General features: G+C 33.9%; 2 protein-coding genes across 4 annotated transcripts in view; one reads left to right on the top strand and one right to left on the bottom strand.

Moving 5' to 3' along the window:
• The first annotated feature begins 11,828 nt into the window (after positions 1-11,828).
• On the top strand, positions 11,829-14,799 carry LOC111398521. Of its 3 annotated transcripts, XM_023025459.1 has the most exons (6): positions 11,829-12,052; positions 12,379-12,451; positions 12,564-12,763; positions 13,026-13,098; positions 13,189-13,354; positions 13,758-14,799. In XM_023025459.1, exons 1-5 carry the CDS (start codon positions 11,960-11,962, stop codon positions 13,341-13,343), a joined length of 594 nt encoding a protein of 197 aa, XP_022881227.1. In that variant the 5' UTR covers positions 11,829-11,959; the 3' UTR covers positions 13,344-13,354; positions 13,758-14,799. The 3 variants fall into 3 exon arrangements, with proteins under 3 accessions (XP_022881227.1, XP_022881228.1, XP_022881226.1); XM_023025460.1 differs by lacking the exon at positions 13,758-14,799 and having other exon boundaries at positions 12,567-12,763; positions 13,189-13,457; XM_023025458.1 differs by lacking the exon at positions 13,758-14,799 and having other exon boundaries at positions 13,189-13,457.
• LOC111398519 overlaps positions 13,584-22,240 on the bottom strand; it is a 22,424-nt gene continuing 13,767 nt past the window's right edge. The window contains exons 2-7 of the mRNA XM_023025457.1: positions 18,863-18,962; positions 17,368-17,433; positions 16,989-17,103; positions 15,671-15,753; positions 14,820-14,881; positions 13,584-13,940 (exon numbers count right to left, since the gene is read on the bottom strand). Coding sequence (XP_022881225.1) covers positions 13,817-13,940; positions 14,820-14,881; positions 15,671-15,753; positions 16,989-17,103; positions 17,368-17,433; positions 18,863-18,962 — 550 coding nt within the window. The 3' untranslated portion in view covers positions 13,584-13,816. The remainder of the gene's footprint in view (positions 13,941-14,819; positions 14,882-15,670; positions 15,754-16,988; positions 17,104-17,367; positions 17,434-18,862; positions 18,963-22,240) is intronic.

Raw genomic sequence — 22,240 nt, 5'->3', positions numbered from 1 at the left:
CAAAATAAACTCATATTTTTATGATATCCCATATTGGATCGAAAATACTATGTGTACAGAACAAAATTTCATAGAAACTATATAGACAACTCAGAATAGGAGGGCGGGTGAATTTTTTGACAATTTTTTAACACAACATGGGGGCCACTACATGTGAGGTTCTGGTAGCATTTTATGAGAATTTAATCTGGACAAAATGACTTTCTCCTGGATTAAATAATAGGATTGATCATTTTTTAAGTAACTATAATCCAACCTCACAAAAGTCAAAATACATTAGAATATTGAAATAAGTGAATACTTGTAATTGATTCGAATAAAACTTGTTTAAAATATACCCATAAAGATTTAAAGTGAAATATTCTATAGAGTTTTGAAGTCTTTAGTCTGTCAAACTCATCGATTTTTTAATTTCATAAAGAAATGATAAAAACTCACTTTTAAATTTTTTATATAGAAAAAATAGTACTAAAATAAGATAGTCAATTTTGTTTGTTATTTTTTTCATCAATGAAGTATTATAATCGAAGATTAGATGTCTTTTTCATAAAGTGAGCCAATTACAACGGCCATGGATGAGTAGGTGAGGTTGCATTTAGGTCTTTCTATAGTCTGTCAACAAGTGCTCCAACACATAAAAGAAGACATACATATACTGTTTTTTAGTTATATGAGGCGCTCGAAATCTGTGTTCGATGAAGGGTGAATTGAATAAGATTAGACATAATTATATACAAAATAATGTTGGAATTTCTCTTCGGGCTTTGTATAGGACAAATTCTTGAGAAACTTCGTGCTTCATGCAGCCTAATTTCACGAACAAAAGAAACTAGAAGACAAAGGAGTAAAAAGAAAGATAGTAGGAAGTGGATTTGTCAAAGAAGGGTGAATTTATTCAATCTGAGTGAAAACAGCAACCAGAGTGATAGTAGCATGTGTCAGCAAACAAGTCTAAGCTAAACTGGATTACAAATGTCTGGAAAAGCTCTATTGCTATTTCGCGCGGCAATCCACATCAATGTAATGAAAGTGAAGGACCCACGACAATGACGGAACGACCGGAATAATCAACCCGTTTCCCCAGCAGAGGGTAACTATATTTAGTGTCAATTTGATAATTCTATTTCAATTTTATTCAATTGGGTAATTACACTTTAATATGATTTCAATCAAGTATCTTCATCCGATAATTATACTTTAATATGATTTCAAACGAATATCTTCGTCCGATTTCCTAACTTGGATTGAAGAGAATTGATGACCCGCCAATCAAAAAATGATGATGGTCGTTTATTTTATTAAAATTGTACTTATTCCATGTCATAAACTAATTGTTATGTGTGGTTTTCGTTATTCCTTGATTGCTAAGTCATCAATTTTGTTGGTGAAATTAGACAGAGTTTCGTTAATTGAAATCAAATTAAAATGTAGGTACCTGATTGAAATCTAATTAAAATGGAGTTACTATATTAAAATAAAATCAAAGTGTGATTGAACAAAATTAAGGTATAATTACATGATTGACACAAAGTGAAGGATTGCCAATAGAATTTGTTGAACTCAAATCTTTACGATCGAGTGGCTAACAGGATTTCAATCACCTTTTGCCAACCTAAATATCACATGTATGTTGGAACATACCTTTAGGCTTTAGGGTACAAATGTCAGTACTAGAAAAAAGTCTAATGATCATTTGTACTTCGATGATCAACTTCATATCAAAACGAGATAAAATAAGTGTAAGAGAGACGGGGCCACCTATATATAGAGAAAGGGAAATAGGTTAAGATGAGTTAGTGGACCAGGCACAAATCCAAACCAAAACTCAAGAAGAGGTTGAATGATTTGATCAGTCCAATTCAATTGACATCATCAATACCTTTTAGCAAATGTAAGACCCCCTCCACAACATGCATGGTACGCATGACACGCAATTTATAGATATAACAAAATTTGTTAGTGAAAGGTAGAATTAACATATAAAGGGCAAGATAAATTAAATTATGTGCTTAATAAGGAGTGACTGTCCCTAGAAAAATAGCATAAAATAGCATAGAAAGGTTTCAAGAAAAGCACGATATTTATTAGCTTTAATTTTCACTTGAAAGATATACAAATTTGTTAGGAGATGAAATGAAAAGTTCTTTGAATGTACTTGTGGGAAATAGGCTGGGCGAATTTTTAAACCCAAAGTGAATAATTATTATGAGGTCTTCTATCGCGTTGAATTGAAATTCATCTTTTGTTGGGATTTTTTATATTTTTTTCATACAACGTAATTTTTACTATATATTTCAGTGAGGACCAATTTGCAAAAGTGATAATAATATATAAATTAAAAAATCAAACTGATTTATCATATTATGTGGATAAAAAAAAATGTGGAGGATAGAAAATTGATGTACATACTAACTGAAGCATATAATTTCTGAATTTGTCATTGATTCACCAAACTATATATATATATATAGAGAGAGAGAGAGAGAGAGAGAGAGTTTTGCATGAAAATACCGAAATTAATCATTTTTAAATTCAAATCTGCCGCATCAGTCCAAAATCATAACCGTGAAGATCAGAAATGCAATTGCCATAATCAAATGGACCTACAGCCTCGATCTGAACATTCACAATTATTGTATCACTACCATGTAACCGTGTAAGGTCAATTAGTGTGGCCCAAGTAATATTATCAATGAATTAATTAAAGTGATTTATTATTACTATAGGGGATAATTTACAACTCCGGTATTGACTATGTGCCAATTCGATTTTCAGGTTTTAAGTTCCAAAATTCAAAACTCAAATGATAAATAAATAATTAAAGATATTTTATCAATTAAATATATTAAAGTCATAATTATACAATTAATAGTCACGGGTACATGTTTATATGTCATAGCTTATTTATTGGGTACATATTATCAAATTAATTGGTCACAAATTATTTCATGATCATAAATCAAAAAATAATAAGTTACAATTCATTCGTCGGTCACAGATTTTTTATTTAGTTGGCCATAAATTGTATTTTAGTCACAAATAATCAAATTTTTAGATTACAAATAATCAAATCGTTGGTTACATACACCTAACTCCCCACCCTAATCTCGAGCCACCACCAATCCATGGTGGTGGCCACAAACCAAATAGTTGGTCACATAAGCCAAACACTCCACCCCAATCCCAATCCACCAACAATACTTGGTCACAAATCAATCAAATAATTGGTCACAAACACTCTTCATCCCACTTGCTGCCGTCGTTGTCGTCGCCGCAACCATCACCAATATCATCATCAACAAAAACAACAATACAACAACACACCACCACCATCATCAACACTACCACTACCATTGCCAACAAAAACCACCCCAACACCAAAACATGAAAAATCTCCAACAAAAACCACCATCGCAAACCATGCACACACACCACCCAGTCACAAATCACGTGCAACGCCATCTCGCATGAGATCGCGCCAAGCAGCAGCCTCGAGCGAATGAATAGTAGATCTCAGAACCAGCATCGACATTCATCAAATCGTCACTACGCACAACAGCTCTATGAAGGTCGCCTCATAGGTGGCCCTCTGAGAAAAGATTGAGACGAGGAGAGAAATTTCAGTCTGTGTTATTGGTCAAAGAAGAGATTTGGTGCGGCGCGAAGACAACAGTTCGCAGCGATCACAGACGGTGGGTAGAGAGAGGGATAAAGTAAGAGATGATAGAGAGGGAATAGGTATATAAATGAATTACGGTTTGAGAGTTTAATTGAGTTGGGGCATGTGGAATTAATTATCACCTGATTTTTTATCAAGTACATTTCATATTTAATTTTTGAAGTGTGATCTTTTAGTACCTGCTCAAGTGTAATTTTAACTCCCTAAAATACTATTGGCCCATTGAACTATAACAGTTTTATAACTATCAACTTCGATGAAAAGTTGGTAGTTATATTTTTATAGTCCATGAAATTGCCTTTCTTTGCCTATAAATGTGAATGTAATCCATCCAATTAAGACATTCAATCATAGAGATAACAGTTTCTTGATTTTTTTTGTTTATCTTATTTTGCTGGTCTAAATTTTCAATTAATTATCATGGATCAAGGTATATTTCTTGATCAATTAACTTATATATGAAAATCATGGAATTCTAAGATCTTGGTATCAAGGTTAAGTTATTGCTTACACATGGTACTAGAACCATGTTAGGAATTCTTGTTTTTCCTTTAAAGATTAAAGTTCTTCATTTATCACGTTCCTATTTATATACGAGTGCATTTTTTTAATTGATGAAATCCATTAATTGTGTTAATCTAATTATTGAAACTGGTTGGAATATATATATGGGGGGGGGGGGGGGGGGGGGAAAGTTAAAAAATTACAAAGAAATCATAAATTTTCAACCACGACCACTTTCACAACCAGTCAAGCTGCCAACTATAAATCCACATAACACCACCTTTAAGCCACCATGCCCACCGGACATCGCCATCGTAAATGTGATTGTTTCGGACAGATTGGTGACCAATACTATGGGAGAGGATATTGGGGAGAGTGAGGCGAGGCTGGTGGTGGTGAAGTCCGATAGGTGTTATGGTCGAAAGGTGGTGCTCTATGGATCTATAGATGGTGGCTTGGTGTGGTTGTGAAAGTGGCAGTAGTGGAGAATTTAAGATTTATTTGTAATGTTTTGAATGATTTAGGACTATAATTGTAATTAATTAATTATTTTTCTTTTCTTTTCTTTTTGTTTTATTTGAATATGAGGGTAAAATTATCATTTTATTGAAAAAAATGGATGCAAATGACATTTTGCACAATGAAAGGTGAAAGGTAGGGGTGAAAATGCTAAAAAATGAAAGGTATGGACATTTTGCACAATAACATTAAAAGGTACGGACCTTTTGTGCTAATTATGCCAAAAAATGAAAAATATGGACATTTTGCACAATAATATTGAAAGATATGGACCTTTTGTGCTAAATAACCTTTGATTTAATGGAGCATTTTAACGGAGAGTTGACAGAAGGATATTTTGCTCAAAAAATGTAAAGGTGAGGGTGTAATTCGTCAAAAAGAAAAAGATAGAGACGTTTTTCACACAAACATCGAAAGGTAGGGACGTTTTGTGCTAATTACCTTTTCTTCTTATAAGAATTATTTGCCTCGATTTTTGGGATTAGTGGCTTGAATTGTGTGATTGAATTGACACATGGGGTTAGATAATGCTTGCTTTAGTTTTGGGCAGATTGTAATCATTAATGCCCTTGAATGTCCCCATTATATTAAGTAAACCTTGCATAAATTGCCAGAATAATGGTAAAGCACGAGTTTGACAAATAATTCAATGTCCCAATTAAAGTTAGTTATTATAGATATATAGTCCAATTAACCTTATAAGACATTATATAATTGTTTATTTTATTTTAATGATGTTATATTATAAATTATAATATGGTAACTTATCACTTTATGTAAATTGATGCAAACTTATTTATCCTCAAAAAAAGACATTCCCATTCTTATATTAAGTAGATTTTAATTAATTTGATTTAATGAGAAATCTAGGCAAGTTAATGGGGCCAATTGACGAGATTTTTGGTTGCATAATTATCCTTTTATACTTTTCACAAGATTAGCAGTCAAAACTTTTCTTAATTATACACTCCCCTTACAAATAAATTCACTCTTTTATTCTCCAATAATTATGACATAAAATCACTCTATTCCATCTTCAATTAACCTTCCACGGCCTTTCCGAGTCTCCATCCCAGAAGTGCCCGTTTCATCCAACACAGGTTTAACACTACTCAAGAAGGATTTTGGCACGTCGGAGTTGCCACCGGATCGATCTTAAATCCACAAGACACGTCAACAACGAAAGGGTTTTGGAAATGTGAGTTACTATGTGCAAGTTGTTCCGTCCTTGCAATATTATGATTTTTTTACGTGATTTATTTCATGAAATGCTAATTGACCTGTGGATCCCTATGAAATGAAATGTAAGATCTCCTTTGAGTCTTCTTAAATGTGTTAGAGCATTCGATTGATCACCGATTGCTCTTGACGAAATAATGGTATGAAATATTATGAATTCATGTTTAAAAGTTATTATATTGTTTTGGACGCACGTATCCTAATGAGTATAATTACTCATTTCTTCAAATTTTAATATTTCAGGTTAGTGCAGTCGACGTGGATGGTAGTAAGTGGTGCGCGAGCTGCCAAGTAAAACCTTTAGAGAAATGTTCACGAATAAATTTGTTAAGAGTACTTGGTGTTTTTTCCTTGTTTCTAGTTAATGTTCTAAAGTTTATGATATTATGTTTATTTTATTTAGTATTTAAGAGCTCAAATAAATGTAAGGGTTTTAAATTCTCCATAAAATATTTCCTCATCAAGCACGGTTATGAAATGATATCGGTGATGCCCCAAAATTTAAGTCAATAAAATTTGGGGAGTTACAGAAACAATCTTGGCCACAATTGGATTCCACTAAATAGTGTAGGTGAGCAGTTAATACCACAAAATTGGGTGCGACTAGGATCTAGTTATCCTAGGTTGTAAGCTACTCTTTCACCCTCTTTCATCCACTAGTAGAGATGGATATGGTTCCATATGGTTCTCGTTCTAAGAAAACCAAATCGAACCATGAACCAATGATTTTTTTGATAATGGAACCAAATAATTTTTTTAAATATATGAAATCAAACTGGACTGAACCGTTTGGTTCTGATTTGATTCTAATTCGATTTCTTAAATTTTTAGATTTGCATCATATAAATTAGTAATGTATACCTAAATGAGAAAATAAACATCAAACATTTAGGAAGTTCGAATTTCAATCATCAAGATCAAAAAGTCATAACTAACAAATAAAATATATTCATAATTTGAATACTCAAATCAATTTTCGTTTTCATACAAAAAAATGTTTAATAAGTAATAGTAACGATTCAGTAAGTTAATTGCAGTAGTTTTGAAGGTACAACTCTACAATAAAGAATGAACTATCAAAATTTTTACGGTCCACTTCTACAGACAATATTAACCGTTTAATATTTCATAAATGTTTATTATGTTTTTATAAGTTATTTGTGAAGAATACAAATAACTTATCAAACAATCAAAGTAGTAATAATAATAATAATAATAATAAAATTAGAGACTTTTTAAGTAACTGACCAATTTCATTTTTCGATCTTAAATGACATTCCACTAACTTGATGAAATGCAGTACCAGTATGCTGCGACATTGTGTAAATTGAAAATTAGTGAAGGAGAAATAATTCAACTGAATACAAAATTAAGGTGTAGACAACTAATGAGTTGTTTATCTCTAATGGTCGAAAATTGATTAATAAACTGTATTCAATTAATGAGCTATCTCCGATGAATATAAAATTAAGATCTCCACTAATTATTATATATAAAATTAAATATTATTTTTGGTTCTAATTCTGATTTTTGAACTAAAATTGAACCAAAACCAAAAGTTTCTCGGTTCAAAGAACCAAAACCATTAACATTTCTGATAGAACCAAATCGAGCTGCTTGGTATGGTTCGGTTCGGTTCGGTTCTAGTTTGATTTTATCTAGTCTGGACATTTTGTCCACCGTTATTCATTAGGGGGCAGGAGCAAAAAAAAAAAAAAAAAAAAAATTTAAACGAGAGCAAAGAAGGAGGGGTGAATCATTTACATCTGTAAAAATAATCAGCAGTAAAAAGAATTTCAAATTATTTCGTGGGTTCTTATCAAGTCTCTCTCATCTCAACTTTTCCTTTTTCTTTAATTACCGGAAAAAAGCAGTAAAACGTACACTCATGAATTTAACTTTTTATGAAGCAACTACACAAAGAAATCAATGGAATGTCTTTTTCTGCATTATAATGAAACCTAGTATCGAAGGGCAACCTAATCAAATATATCCAAGCGGCAAAATCAACCACTTGTCAGTTGATTCTAATAACGTTGTACCAACTGATGCTGCCCAGTGCCCACAAATAATTTTACTCAGGACAAAAAAAAAAAAGGTTGAAAACTGATTCTTTCATTCTCGTCAAAAGGGAATAATGCTCGTGCAATCAGCTCAAATTGTAACGCAAAAGTCAAACAACAATATGCCTTCCATCCTAGAGTCTGTTTGGGAGTGATTTTGAAAATTAATTTTTTAATCGTTAGATAAAAAGTGGAATCCATCTGTGAAAGAAGAAGTCAAATATGACAATTGAAATAGTGAAATAATGGTCAAAAAATCAATTTTTTGGAAGAAAAAATCACAACCAAACAGGCTCCTATTCTAACCAGAAAAATCACTTTTATAAAATTAATAAAATGAGTCCAAAAGCAGATTTTAAGTCTCAAAAGCAATGTCAAACGAACCTTATTCTTAAATTAAATTTTAAATCTGGGCCAAATGTGTATCGCTCTTGCGTAGCCCTAATTTTGTAAATGTTTGGCTATGCTCAAAATTATATTTAATTTTGATTATTTTGAAATAGTTAAAATTTATTTTGATTAGTATATTTTTCCAATTATTCGAACATCTAAATTTGTTGTCCTCTATCGATCAAATTTGCAAATTGTATGTTAAGATACGGCCAAGGAATGGTTCTTGCTCAACTCACAAGCTAACATGTAATATTGTTTGTCTTCTTGAAGGTTTTTCGCTTTTCTTTATAATCCTTTTATAATTGAAGCCAAACAAGTACTTGATTAAGCTAATTGTCTCGAGATTAGTGGTAAAATGTTATTTTCCTATTATCACTAGAAATAATCCAACCACTACAACTTCCTGCATGATGTATGGTTTTAGTACATGCTTTAAATATTTCCTCATCAAGCACGGTTATGAAATGCTATCGGTGATGCCCCAAAATTTAAGTCAATAAAATTTGGGGCGTTATAGAAACAATCTTGGCCACAATTGGATTCCACTAAATAGTGCAGGTGAGCAGCTAATACCACAAAATTGGGTGCGAGTAGGATCTAGTTATCCCAGGTTGTAAGCTACTCTTTCATCCACTAGTAGAGATGGACATGGTTCCATATGGTTCTCGTTCTAAGAAAACCAAACCGAACCAATGATTTTTTTGATAATGGAACCAAATAGTTTTTTTAAAGATATGAAATCAAACTGGACCGAACCGTTTGGTTCTGATTTGGTTCTAATTCCATCTCTTAAATTTTTAGATTTGCATCATATAAATTAGTAATGTATACCTAAATGAGAAAATAAACATCAAACATTTAGGAAGTTCAAATTTCAATCATCGAGATCAAAAAAGTCATAACTAACAAATAAAATATATTCATATTTTAAATACTCAAATCAGTTTTCGTTTTCATACAAAAAAATGTTTAATAAGTAATAGTAACGATTTACTAAATTAATTGCAGTAGTTTTGAAGGTACACCTCTACAATAAGGAATGAATTATCAAAATTTTTACGATCCACTTCTATAGGCAATATTAACCATTTAATATTTCATAAATGTTCATTATGTTTTCCTCTATTTGTGAAGAACACAATTAACTTATCAAACAATCAAGGTAATAATAATAATAATAATAATAAAATTAGAGACTTTTTAAGTAACTGACCAATTTCATTTTTCAATCTTAAATGATACTTCACTGATTTGATAAAATGTAGTACCAGTATACTGCGACGTTGTGTAAATTGAAAATGAGTGAAGGAGAAATAATTCAACTGAATACAAAATTAGGGTGTAAACAACTAATGAGTTGTTTGCCTCTAATGATCGAAAATTGATTAATAAACTATATTCAATTAATGAGCTATCTCAAATAAATATAAAATTAAGATATCCACTAATTATTATATATAAAATTAAATATTAAGTTTGGTTCTGTTTCTGATTTTTGAACTAGAATTGAACCAAAACCAAAATCAAATGGTTCTCGGTTCAAAGAACCAAAACTATTAATATTCTGATAGAATCAAATCGAACCACTTGGTTTGGTTCGATTTGGTTCGGTTCAGTTCTAATTTGGTTTTGTTTTGGTCTGGACATTTTGTCCACCGTTATTCATTGGGGGCAGGAGATCACAGACCAACCCAACCCAACCCACCCATCCAACAAAAAATTAAAAAAAAAAAATTAATTGAGAGCAAAGAAGGAGGGGTAAATCATTTACACCTGTAAAAATAATCAGCAGTAAAAAGAATTTCAAATTATTTCGTGGATTCTTATCAAGTCTCTCTCATCTCAACTTTTCCTTTTTCTTTAATTACCGAAAAAAAGCTGGAAAACGTACAATCATGAATTTAACTTTTTATGAAACAGCTACACAAAGAAATCAATAGAATATCTTTGTCCGTATTATAATGAAACCTAGTATCGAAGGGCAACCTAAGCGAATTTATCCAAGCGGCAAAATCAACTACTGGTCAGTTGATTCTAATAACGTTGTACCAACTGATGCTGCCCACTGCCCACAAATAATTTTACTCAGGACAAAATAAGTTGAAAACTGATTCTTTCATTCTCGTCAAAAAGGGCATAATGCTCGCGCAATCAGCTCAAATTGTAAGTCAAAAGTCAAACAACAATATGACTTCCATCCTAATCTAAATAGAAAAATCACTTTATAAAATTAATTAATGAGTCTAAAAGCAGATTTTAAGTCACAAAAGTCATCTCAAACGAACCATATTCTTAAATTTAATTTTAAGCTGGGCCAAATTTAAAGGTTAAACCCTAACTTTAAGGGTCCTCCACCACCCCTTCCCTGGAATATCGTGAGGGAGGTAAATCGCAGGTTATACCTTCAAGGGTACAGGGTGGAAGGCTGCTTGTACACTTGCACTTACCCAAGAGCCAAATCTATATTTCAGGATTCGAACCCTTGACGCAGCAGCCTCAAGCAAAGCTGGGCCAAACTTGCATAGCTCTTGCGTAGCCCTAATTTTGAAAATGTTTGGCTATGCTCAAAAGTATATTTAGTTTTGATTATTTTGAAATAATTAAAATTTATTTTGATTAGTATATTTTTCCAATTATTCGAACATCTAAATTTGTTGTCCTCTATCGATCAAGTTTGCAAATTGTATGTTAAGGTACGGTTAAGAAATGGTTCTTGCTCAGCTCATGAGCTAACGTGTAATATTGTTTGTCTTCTAGAAGTTTGTTCTCGTTTCTTTATAATCCTTTTATAATTGAAGTCAAACAAGGACTTGATTAGGTTTAGTGGTGAAGTGTTCTTTTCCTATTATCACTAGAAATAATCCAACCACTACGACTTCCTGCATGATGTATGGGTTTAGTACATGCTTTAAAGAATACCTTCATTTATTTTATTTTATAATGAGCCTTCGCATATTTATTGCTAAGGCATGGGCATTGATCTATTTGGAAATCCATTGATTGTAATCAAACAAACATTGCATCTCTAAATATAACTTGAAATTCAGTTTATAGGCATGTAATCTTTGTATTCACATTTGCTACATATAAGGATTAATGGTGAATTCAAGAATTCAAATGAGACGGGATAGATTCAAATGAGCACGGATGATCACTAAAAGAAATAAAAATATTTTCGACAGAGCCAGCAAAGGGGCTGCTGGGCTCTTCGAGTGATGGATTCGCCCCTGATAAAGATCCTACTATTGAGTGCTATACCTGAACCGTATTTTTAAATCGATAAGTGCTATTTATGTTAATTTCCTTTTTATTTTTGGGGGCATTATGGAAGCCCCAAAAGGCACAAATAGGCCTGCCCAAGAATGAATCAATCATATCTCCCTTTATATAAACTCAAAAAAAATTGTTGATACTTCAACTGGGAAAATCAGTGGCAACCATGCCCCAAACAGTGTGTGGACAAGAAAGCTTCCTCTCTGTTAAGACTTAAAAAAATTTCTCAGCCATTAAAAAAAAATGCTTGATTGAGCTCTAAATTTTTATAAAATCAGAGTTTACAGAAATGGCAGCCACTGCTGGAGGATCCATTGCTGTTTCGAGCTTTCCATCTTCTTCATTCGGCCATAAATCCAGGCCGCACTCTAGCCTTCCACGGGTATTCACGACTAATTTTGTATATATGCACATGTACACATAGCTTTCGATGTTACTTTTTTCATTTGTAATCTATTAGCATCAAGTGGCAATTGAGGAGGAACTCTCTTAATGTAATTAACTAGCTTGACTCTCAAACCGTTCAAGTTTGAGAGTAGGAACTCATGATTCTCACATTCAAATTCTTGGATAGTTGCTGGTGAATGGTGGCCATGAATTCTGCTCACCCTGTATTCACATTTTCACCTTTTTTGCGTAAAACACCCTAATGTGGTGCGCGAAAATATCGAATTTTGATATAAAGAAACTTTTGTCTACGTGAAACAGGCGATTAAACTAGTCAATCCAAGGCAGCGAAATATAGCCTGCTCGGCAGTTCAAGAATCACCTACATCCACAGGTGGTTTTCTTAGTGAATCTGTGACATTACGTACCAGTAATGTTACAAATAAATGGTGTCTGTTTAGATAGAAGTGACCTTATCTTCCATATGTTTATAACTGTAAAACTAGTAGCTGCTGAAACAAAGGAGAAAAAGGAGAAGCCAGATGAAGCAGCAGCACCCGCGAAGCCAAAGCCGAAGGCTGCAGCCAAAGCTCCAGCCAAGGCTTTGCCTGAGTTGATGGAAGAGGATGTTATCCCTACACTCGAAGCCACTCTACAAGCTCAAGATGATATCTCAGAACTCGAACTTTCTTTTAATGATAACAAGGTCAGCTCTATATATGGGATCCATACAATAAACGCGTACACCATTAGGGAAGAAACAAACTTATTTATCTAAATCAGTGTTTTCAACATGCCTTCTGAAGTGTGAGATTGAGATCACCACCTCTTTTTGTTCTAGTGATGCGTTAAGTCAGTACCTCGTGGAAAAGCTTAAATTTTAAAGTTCAGCTCCTTCAACGAGAAAAGTCAATAAAACCAAGTATATTTTGCTGATTTGTAATTCTTGAATGAAACTATATGGGCAGTTGGAAGGTTCATTTCTTAAGAAGGGCAACCCTTACTCATTTTGGGCATTTTTCCCTGATGGAAATCTCACAGGTATGTCTAATAGTTGTAGAATTAGACCATGTTTAACTTGTTATACATGTGATTGCTTGTTAGCTAAACACAATAGTTTTCTGGTGACAGGTCCCAAAGGTTTCTCTCTGTCTTCATATGGGACAGAAGTGAGCACTGTTGAGCCATTTCTAGTTGATGAGAAAAAACCAACAGCCAAACATGTTGTATTCTGGGTTGAAAAGCGTTTGGCTGCTCAAGGAATTATCCCTGTGTGGAATGAATGACAATTCTCTGAGTAACAATACCTCAACTTTTTCGTTTTTGTTGATGAGGATCTAGCATCTTGTAAATGAAATTATTTTTTATATTATTTGCATAAAAAAAATTGATTTAATTTAGGAATATTCGCCTAATTCTATATTTTCAGCTAATATAGATCATTGGAGCAAAATACAGCCTACACATACCAACCAACCAAAAGAAATTCAAAAATATAAAAGATATCATGGTATATGCAGCCTAAGTAAATAGTAAAACCTCCAACTTACTTTTACCTGACAATTATGTACAGAACTAACAACCGATTCACCCAACAAAATAAAATATAAAAAGGCTCTTAAGAGATAAACATTTCATAGGAAATTCAACTGTGACTGGACTAACTAAGCAGTTTATTTCGCTACACATATATGTAAAAGGTGCCAACTAAAGGGAAGCAGTCAGAAGCATCATTACTCTCTAAAGGAAGGAGAACCTCTCAAGATTGATTTGGCATTGGCATCAGCATAGACGTTTGACGAAGAATAGAATCAGCAAGCTCTTCATTCAGTTTCACAGGAAATGGTGGCATCTGCTTTGGGAGTGCCGCCTTTGCCTCGATCCTAAAATTGGCATATTCTTTGTTATAATCTGTTATTATGCATATCTAATCTTGTGCCATGTATATCTTCATATTGATGAGAGAGCAAAGAGATATGATACTATGTATAGTTCAGGATTTCTGCATGCATCTCAATATGTTTCCTGTTGATTTGTGTGTTTGGTAGGGGTGGTGGGGTGTTGATGAGTACAAATGATTTCGGATCTCAAATGCAAGTATAGGCTTTGTTCATTCATTTTTGCATAAACTATCAAATACAGACTGAAAAATTAAGAAGCTGCAAAAGGACCTTCAGTTATTTGTGTTACCTTCCTCAAATAGTTGTTCACATATTCTCTACTAAAGATTCCCGAAAAAAAGAGGAGAAAAAAAAGTCAAAGAAGGAAAGTAAGAAACAGAACAGGGTAAGTTTATTGTCTTTTTTCAGTAGCTGGAGGTTAAGGTTGTACTCTTATTTTATGATTATAATAAAATATGCCACCATATGTGGTTTTAATATTGGGGAGAAAAAAAGATACAAAAGGGGAAATCTGGCAGGCCATTTGAAAATCTTCCATCGTCTAGAGAAAAGAAAAAAGTAGCAAACCTGTTGGTGAACTTCGGCTACAATTCTCAGTCACCAAAACAAAATAAATAAAATTAAGAATGAAGAAAGAAATTAGTCTTACATCTATTGAAAACATGCAAACATTCAGGAATGACCAAAGTAGTACTTGAATAAAATGGAAAGATAAAGTCAATGGTAATGAGCTGGAGCAAAGGCGAGAAAGTATTTTGTACAAGCAGGAAATTAGTGCATCTATTCTTTGCTAAAGATCAAGTGATACCAGAAACAGATGTCTAAAAAAACACAACACATAAGAGCAGACTGTGTACGTACTCTTTTAACATAGTTAGAATATTGTTTCGAGTTTGGCAGAAGAGGTTGATGTTCTCGTGTATCTGCATGCAAGTAGAACAAGAAAAATATGTCAATATCATTGGGTCACCGCTAGAAACAATGCTTTGCTGCCATGCTGACAATGAAGCCAATAAATCGAAGTGATTTTAACTTGGTTGTATCTATTTGGCCTGTGCATTGAGTTTATAGAGCAGATGGTAATGCATACAATGGAAAAGAACCCTAGTTAGAGATCCAATATACATAGTTCCTGGACAGAAAATGAGTTTTACTGTTTTACAGACTGATATACCCATATTATGGTAGAATCTTTTTATTTCCTCAGTCAGAAATCAAATAATCCTACAGACCTTCATTTTCTGAACACTTTTTGGTGTCGTCCTAACCTGACAGAATCTAACTAGTTGTACACATTAATGTCTATGCTGCAACATATAATATATGCATAGTCTGGAAGCCTTTAATCTTCAATAAAAAATGACAAAGATTGGGTTTGTTCAGATGTCCTAGCACATAAAATTAACCCTCTTTCAGTATAAATTAATCTCGGAATGTACAATTGATCTATCAATGTAATTATTGGTCCAATTATTCTGTTGAAATGCATTGAGCCAAGTAAATCACCAAAATAAATTATTCTGCTACCAGTAGATCAATGAATATTAGAATAGCAGCTCAGACATCTATCAGAGACTGATGGAAGAAGAATATAGGGGTTCTCATGTCAAGTAGTCGTTAGGTTGAAGCACATAATAGCACTCTGCATACTTTTGCTTGGTACAAATTTTTTACAGCAGTTCAAAAACTAAATATAGATAACTACAAATTACCTTGAGAGCAGAAAAGTTGGCAGAAATTTGATCGAAGGCTTGAGCATTTTGTTCAAGAAGCTGTCCAGTCGCTCCACCAATGTCTGCAATTAACAAATTTTATAGATCCTTTAAATATATAACCAAGGAACTGAGGAAGTATGTCCATGAAAAGTAAAAGGAAAAGTAGATATGACGTCAATGGCCCTGCCCAATAATCTCACAGATAGAGTGTGGAGGTAATTCCTCTTCAATGATTTACATCTAAGATATGCCCTGTATTCTTTCACAAACTTCTAATAGAGATCTAGTCAAGATAACATTATGAAAATGATAAAATTGCCCAAGCGTGCAAAAGTTCCATGTTGAACATCCACTTCCCCTTAAAAGATCATTCACACCATAAAAGAAACGTTATTAATAACCTTAACCTCTACTATAAAACATTCTCTAATTGCAGCTTTGAATTTGAAATCTGACATAGAACTCACAGATTGTTTTGTTTACCAAGGTAATCTTGGATGAGAGCCCCAAGGCTAGAGAAAGAGGGGCAATTTGCAAGAAAGTGGGGAGGATTTCTCGTAACATACAAAGCCTGACATGAAATCAAGCCTGCAATTTTATGCTAATTACCCTAATATCTATATCATTATTCCAATCGATTGTGAAGAGGGAGTTGCACACTTTTATGGATGTTGTGAGAAATATATAGATCTTGGGAGAACCATACCTCAAAAGCTAGCAATTGAAGTTAAAAAGCCCCTTAAGTCTATATAAATCACACACCGAAAGCCCATACTTTCAATGTATGATTCAAGTCTCATACCTTGTAATGGGAACCATAACAATCCACCACACTCCACCATCCCCGCGCCCACGTCGGATTGGCTTTGCACTAGTCTATGACTGGTCCTGGACGAACACTGCTATGCCGGCGTCACCATCTTTGCCACTTGATTGCAACCGGGAGACATGGTGCTTGCTCCGATATCATTGATATAGATCTTGGGAGAGTCATACCTCAAAAGCTAGCTATTGAAGTTGAAAAGTCCAAGTATATATAAATCATGCACCGAAAGTTCATACTTTCGATGTGGAATTCAAGTCGCTTATCTTGCAATGGAACCATAGTAACCATACCATAGAGAAATAAATTATTGATATTTAGAAATCATAATCTTGAGATGCTTGAACAAAAATAAAACAAGATTCTGAGTTGACACACTGGGGTTGATTAGGCTCTGGAACTAAGTAAAATGGTAAACAAGCCCCTGATCAATCCTTGCAAATATATTATTTCCTTTCTCGGTAATAGAGAGAGAGAGAGAGTGAGAGCGACCTTTGTATGAGATTCCATCGTCATTGTCGATTGACAGCACTGGCTGAGTATGGGGAAAGCCATTGGAACGATTTGCAAATTGAGAAGATCTTGGCACAGAAGCAGTAACCTTTTCCTGAGAATCTCAAAAATAACGATATAAATTATTGAAAGGTAATGTCTTTTGAAGTAAATGAAAACAGAAATGACCGATAGCAGAAGCTTGGAACTATTCCGAGTATCAGAACTATTAGGTGATGCAACAGAAAATTAGACTAACAGCAGTTTGAAATATTGATGCTGCAGGTGCCTGAGGCTCTTTTTTTTTATAGAGAAAGAAGTGACTCATAGCATACACAAAAACAACAAGGAAAGATGATTGAATGCGATAATTATCAACCTTTTTGTCTTTGTTTTTCCTCAATGAATTTTGATCGTCTTTCCTCCGCTTTCCATACCCTTTCTTCTGTGAAACAGCCAACAGATTGTGTCAGAATTGCCACAAGTTAACTGAAAATATATAATAAAACAACCAGAGAGCAGGCTTCCTATTAACTTCATTCTAGGCTCTCTAGCTCTTATTATACGTCACTGTGCAAATTACATATTCTCAATGATCAAATTTGCTTCTAATCCTTTCATTCTCTCAGTTTTGTCTCTCCATTTTCCAAAAATACTAACTATATATCTCGTCAATCACTCTCACCATTTGTAATACAGCTCATCACTTCAAATGTGTGAAAGTCAAAATGTTTGAGTTGACTTCACGTTATATTAACTGAAATCACAGAATATATTTTTTCACATACAATTTCACGCCAGCCAAGCATCCTTTACTTGGAATTGGAGATTCATTACCACCATCACCAAGTTCCATGAAAAACCAATAATTGCATCCACGCACTAAAACTACTATTGTTGCCAAACTTTATACATTAGGAACAATATTTCAGGAACTAGCATGAAGTATTTGTATTTTCTATATCACTTGCCTGCCTGTGTGCATCTGATGAGACTGTTCCTTTTTGCTTATTATTTTTGTGCATATCAGTGATCCCTTAAATGTGTGATCCAAAGTTTTTTGAAATTTTGCGTTAGAAGTATAAATTCATTCAAGAAATGAAAACTCAAAATATTTGTAGTCTTCAAATGTCCTGATGCTGCGTTTCTAAATAAGTAAAAACTTTCAAAGAAAAGAAAATTTGGGTGCAGGAACTGCTTTGCTGTTGCTGGAACCCATTTACTTTCATCCAGGGGACAGAGACCTAAATTGACAGCATTGATTCCATTGAAGAAAGACAGCATTGCCTGTGGCTATACAAACAGCCATAGACCTTCACAGTATTCGTGATGGTATTTACAAGAAGGAACATTTTGAAAATATGGAGACATAAGTTCTAATTTTGCAGATGGTCTTCTTTACATGTTAGTATTACTGACCATGGGAAAGAACCTTGTAATCAGTTATTCTTGATCTAGAGTTGAATTTAGATTCTGATATCAGAAATTCTTTGCTTCTTCTGAGATCATGTTGCTCATGATAATAGCTGGGCCAAATGTTATGAAGCCAACTGATGTTTAACAGTCTATGAAGCAATACATGGTACTAAAAGAGAAGTTCAATTAAATGTGGGGTTATGGGAACCACATTTAATTGGAACTACCACGTGGGGCCAGGTAGACTCGTGTTAAATCACGAGTTGGCTGCATAGCATTACTCGATTCAAATGTCATAGAACAAAAAGAAAAAAGATATATAACCACCTACCAAGCTATACAGACTATCGACATCTAAAAACCTTATGGACATGCATTCATATTATGCGGAACATCACGAACTGTCTATGTAACCAAGAGTTGCATGTAATCAAACCAACCAAAAACAAAGAGCTCACAGTCATCCATTTGCAGCACAATGCCACATCACGAACTGTCTTATCATTTAACTGCTGAGCAATTTTAGCATATCGAACTATGATAGTGTCTGAGCTGTATCTGCAAAAGTTAAATTGTTTAATCAGATCAAATCAAAGTGTATCGTCCATGCATGAGCAACAAGATGCAACACAGAAATAATTCCACACAGAAACAGTCAATCTAAATTGGCACTGAATATGTCAAAAGTAATATATACTATGAGAATTCAGATTGCAGCATTGGTTTCACAAAGACCAATGCCTTCCAAAAGTGATTGGAGATGAGAGGTAACGTACTAAAGGTTAATGATCTGAACTGAAACATTTCTAGTTTAACTCAAAACATTCTTGCATTATGAAGGAAACGTTCTCCATCTAGGGAATGTCGGCATTATTTACGAGTCTTGGATATCCCTGTCATGATCACAGTGATATAGTAATTTAAAATCTTGATCCGTTTAACTTTTCCTTTTTAGTTCATAAAATTCAGCTTGGTCATATCTGCATTCGATATTTTCTGAAGTTGAAAAGTGTAGAATCCCAAATAATTTTAAATACCTTAGTGGCACTAAGACATGAATATTGAATGGCTAAAATATACTTCAAATTTTTAGTCTCATTTGAGACCCACTTGCGACATAGAAAACATTCGATTTGAAAAATGATATCTAAAGAAAAGTTGTAGCTCTTTGAGTTAGCTTTCCAACGCACTTTGAATTACCTCAATCGGATATTCGGAGAAGAAGTTATGATAGAAATACTAAAAACTGTACAGTATCAACCGAAGTACGCGAAATATGAAAAGTCAAATTCCTACACGATTTTCTAGCACCTTCTTAAACCTATAACTCCCACATAGATGGCACCCGTATTAATGAGTATTAGGCCCTTCACTTGCCCTTAAGTTGTGAGATTTTCACCTATAAATAGGTCCCAATGCATACACATTTTTAACACCAAGACAAAAGTTTCTAAGCATAAAAGAGAGAGTTTTCAAGTCTAGAAAAAAGAGAAAGGAGAGGGAGGAAAATTAGTTTTTTCTAGAAGTTTTGGTGCTATCAAGAAGTGTTTTCTAAATATCAAATTCTCAACGGAGTGTTTTTTTTTTTAAACATCAAACAAGTGCATTTTTCAACAAGGTTCAAAACATCAATTAAGGTAGGTAGAGGTGCAAAGTGTTAAATCGTGTTAAGTTATAAGTTTCTAGCAAATGAAAATTTATGTTAATGTTTGTATGTTTAATGGTACCTCCGGGTACGGCATGTACTTCCGATCGAGGCGTCGTGTTAAGTCATGACTCTACGTGTTTGGGATTCTACCGAAAATCCGACTATGAAAAGGTTTCTAAAGTTATAGTTTTAAAATGTATAGCTTGATCACGAATGTATCAATAATATCTATTGAGTTTTTTTAATTCACGGGTTTAACTCTTTCTCTACAAATTGATATGATTCTACCTTGAACTTAGATGATGGAAAAGATGGAGAGTGGTGCAACAAGCCCATGAAAAACCCGGTGAACAAGTTATTTGGATCTATTTTTGTGAACGTTTTCAATGTTATTTCTTTAAAGTATTTGAATAACGCTGAACGCGAGAACAAGTTGTGTTTTCTTTAAATAAATTACGTTCCGTTATTTTTTTTATTCAGTGTTTTATTTAAAATATTCGAAAGGTTGTTAAAATTATCATTGTAAAAATTAAGCTTCCGCTAAAACATATTCTCCTATGATTAAACCACCGGTTAGTTAAGTAAAGTAAGTAGCGTTCCGATCCACAAGGAGTCGGGGCGTTATAGCGTAGTATCAGAACACGGTTTAGCCGGTTCCGTAGATCAAGTATGTTTTTTTAAAAAAAAAAAAAAAAGGGTTTAACCGATTCTATAGACCAAGTTTTTTTTTTTTTTTTTTTTTTTAAAAATGAAAAAGTCTAAGATATTCTGATGAGGACATCCAATTTAATTAATTTTAGCAATTTTAATTATTTTAGTTGGAACTTAGGTTATTTTAATTTTATGGACTTTTGTATTGGGCTTGGCCCTAGGTTTGCATTATTTTCTAGTATTTAAACCTATTTTACATTGTTATTTGGAATGATGAATTTGATGAAATAAAGAGTTGGTTTTGCAGCCGTTTCCCCTCTCTTCTTCCCTCTCTGCCTTCCCTCTCGGCTCCCCCTTCTCCTTCCCCTTTCTCCTTCTTCATTATTTGTAATTTGCACTACATCAAATTGGTATCAGAGCCAAAAATCCAACAGTAACAGAATCCCACAACCAATTACCCCACGGCTGAAATTCGTTCAGTTAATCCCCGGTCAATTATTCCCCCCCTCTGAAACCGCCAATTTCTCCTATTTCATATACACTCACATACACACAACACAACCCACGGCAGACAAGGACGACCAGTTTCCCCCACGACCGCCAATACACAACCCTCAAGATCGCGACTTTCACACTCGCGAGCCGCAACCAATACAAACCCCAACCAAAAGAAAGCCCGTCATGCAGAACTTAAAGAGCCGAGAAGTCTGACCAGAATTTTTCCGTCCACCGTCGCCCTCCAACTACCACCCCGCAGCTTACACAAAGTCCTCATAACCCACCGAAATCACAGCAACCAAAAAAAAAAAAAAAAAAAAAAAAAAAAAAAGAGCAAAAAAAAAAAAAAAAGGTATCGTGAATTTTAAATTTTCTGACATCATTTACAGGTTCATTTTAGTTGACTGTTCAGTACCGCACCTCGACGAGCACGGAATTTTCTATCTTGGCATCTCAGGGCTTAGTAGTTCAGAACGTGGAGACATTCGACGCTAGGACGACTCAAACTAACAGTACTCAGGGAGTTCCTGATCCTATTTATTATTAGTTGACGCTATTTCTTTATTTTAGAATTGCATCAATTAATTCGTTGTGTGCTGGCCATTTGATAATACTGCCTTAAACCTATTCGATTATATTTCACGAACTAAATTCCATTACTCAATCGTTTACCCCACGTGACTAGGCCTAGTATTTGGACATTTGCTTTTCTATTGTATTAGCATTAGTAGTATTAGCTTGCGATCGAGCCATAAGTAACCCCAAACTTTAAATTGACAAAATAAATAAATGAATAAATAATAATACTAATAATTTCAATAACTAATTCTTCGATTGGCACTAGTTGATTGTTGATTATTGATCTCAGTAGTGCACTTTACGTAGTCGTGTTACCGTGTATGCAATTGCGTAGTGGTCGCGTTACTGCATCTAGCTCTAGTAACCTTACCATGGACCCCGCCCAAATTGAGGCCCTCACCAAACAGCTTGCACAATTACAAAATCAACTAACAGCTGTCCAAACTGAGGTAGCCGCTAC

This window comes from Olea europaea, chromosome 8, assembly GCF_002742605.1.
Source record: "Olea europaea var. sylvestris chromosome 8, O_europaea_v1, whole genome shotgun sequence".
NCBI classification, from domain to species: domain Eukaryota; kingdom Viridiplantae; phylum Streptophyta; class Magnoliopsida; order Lamiales; family Oleaceae; genus Olea; species Olea europaea.
Note: the sequence above shows the minus strand (reverse complement) of the source record. Positions and strands in the feature narration are given on the sequence as shown.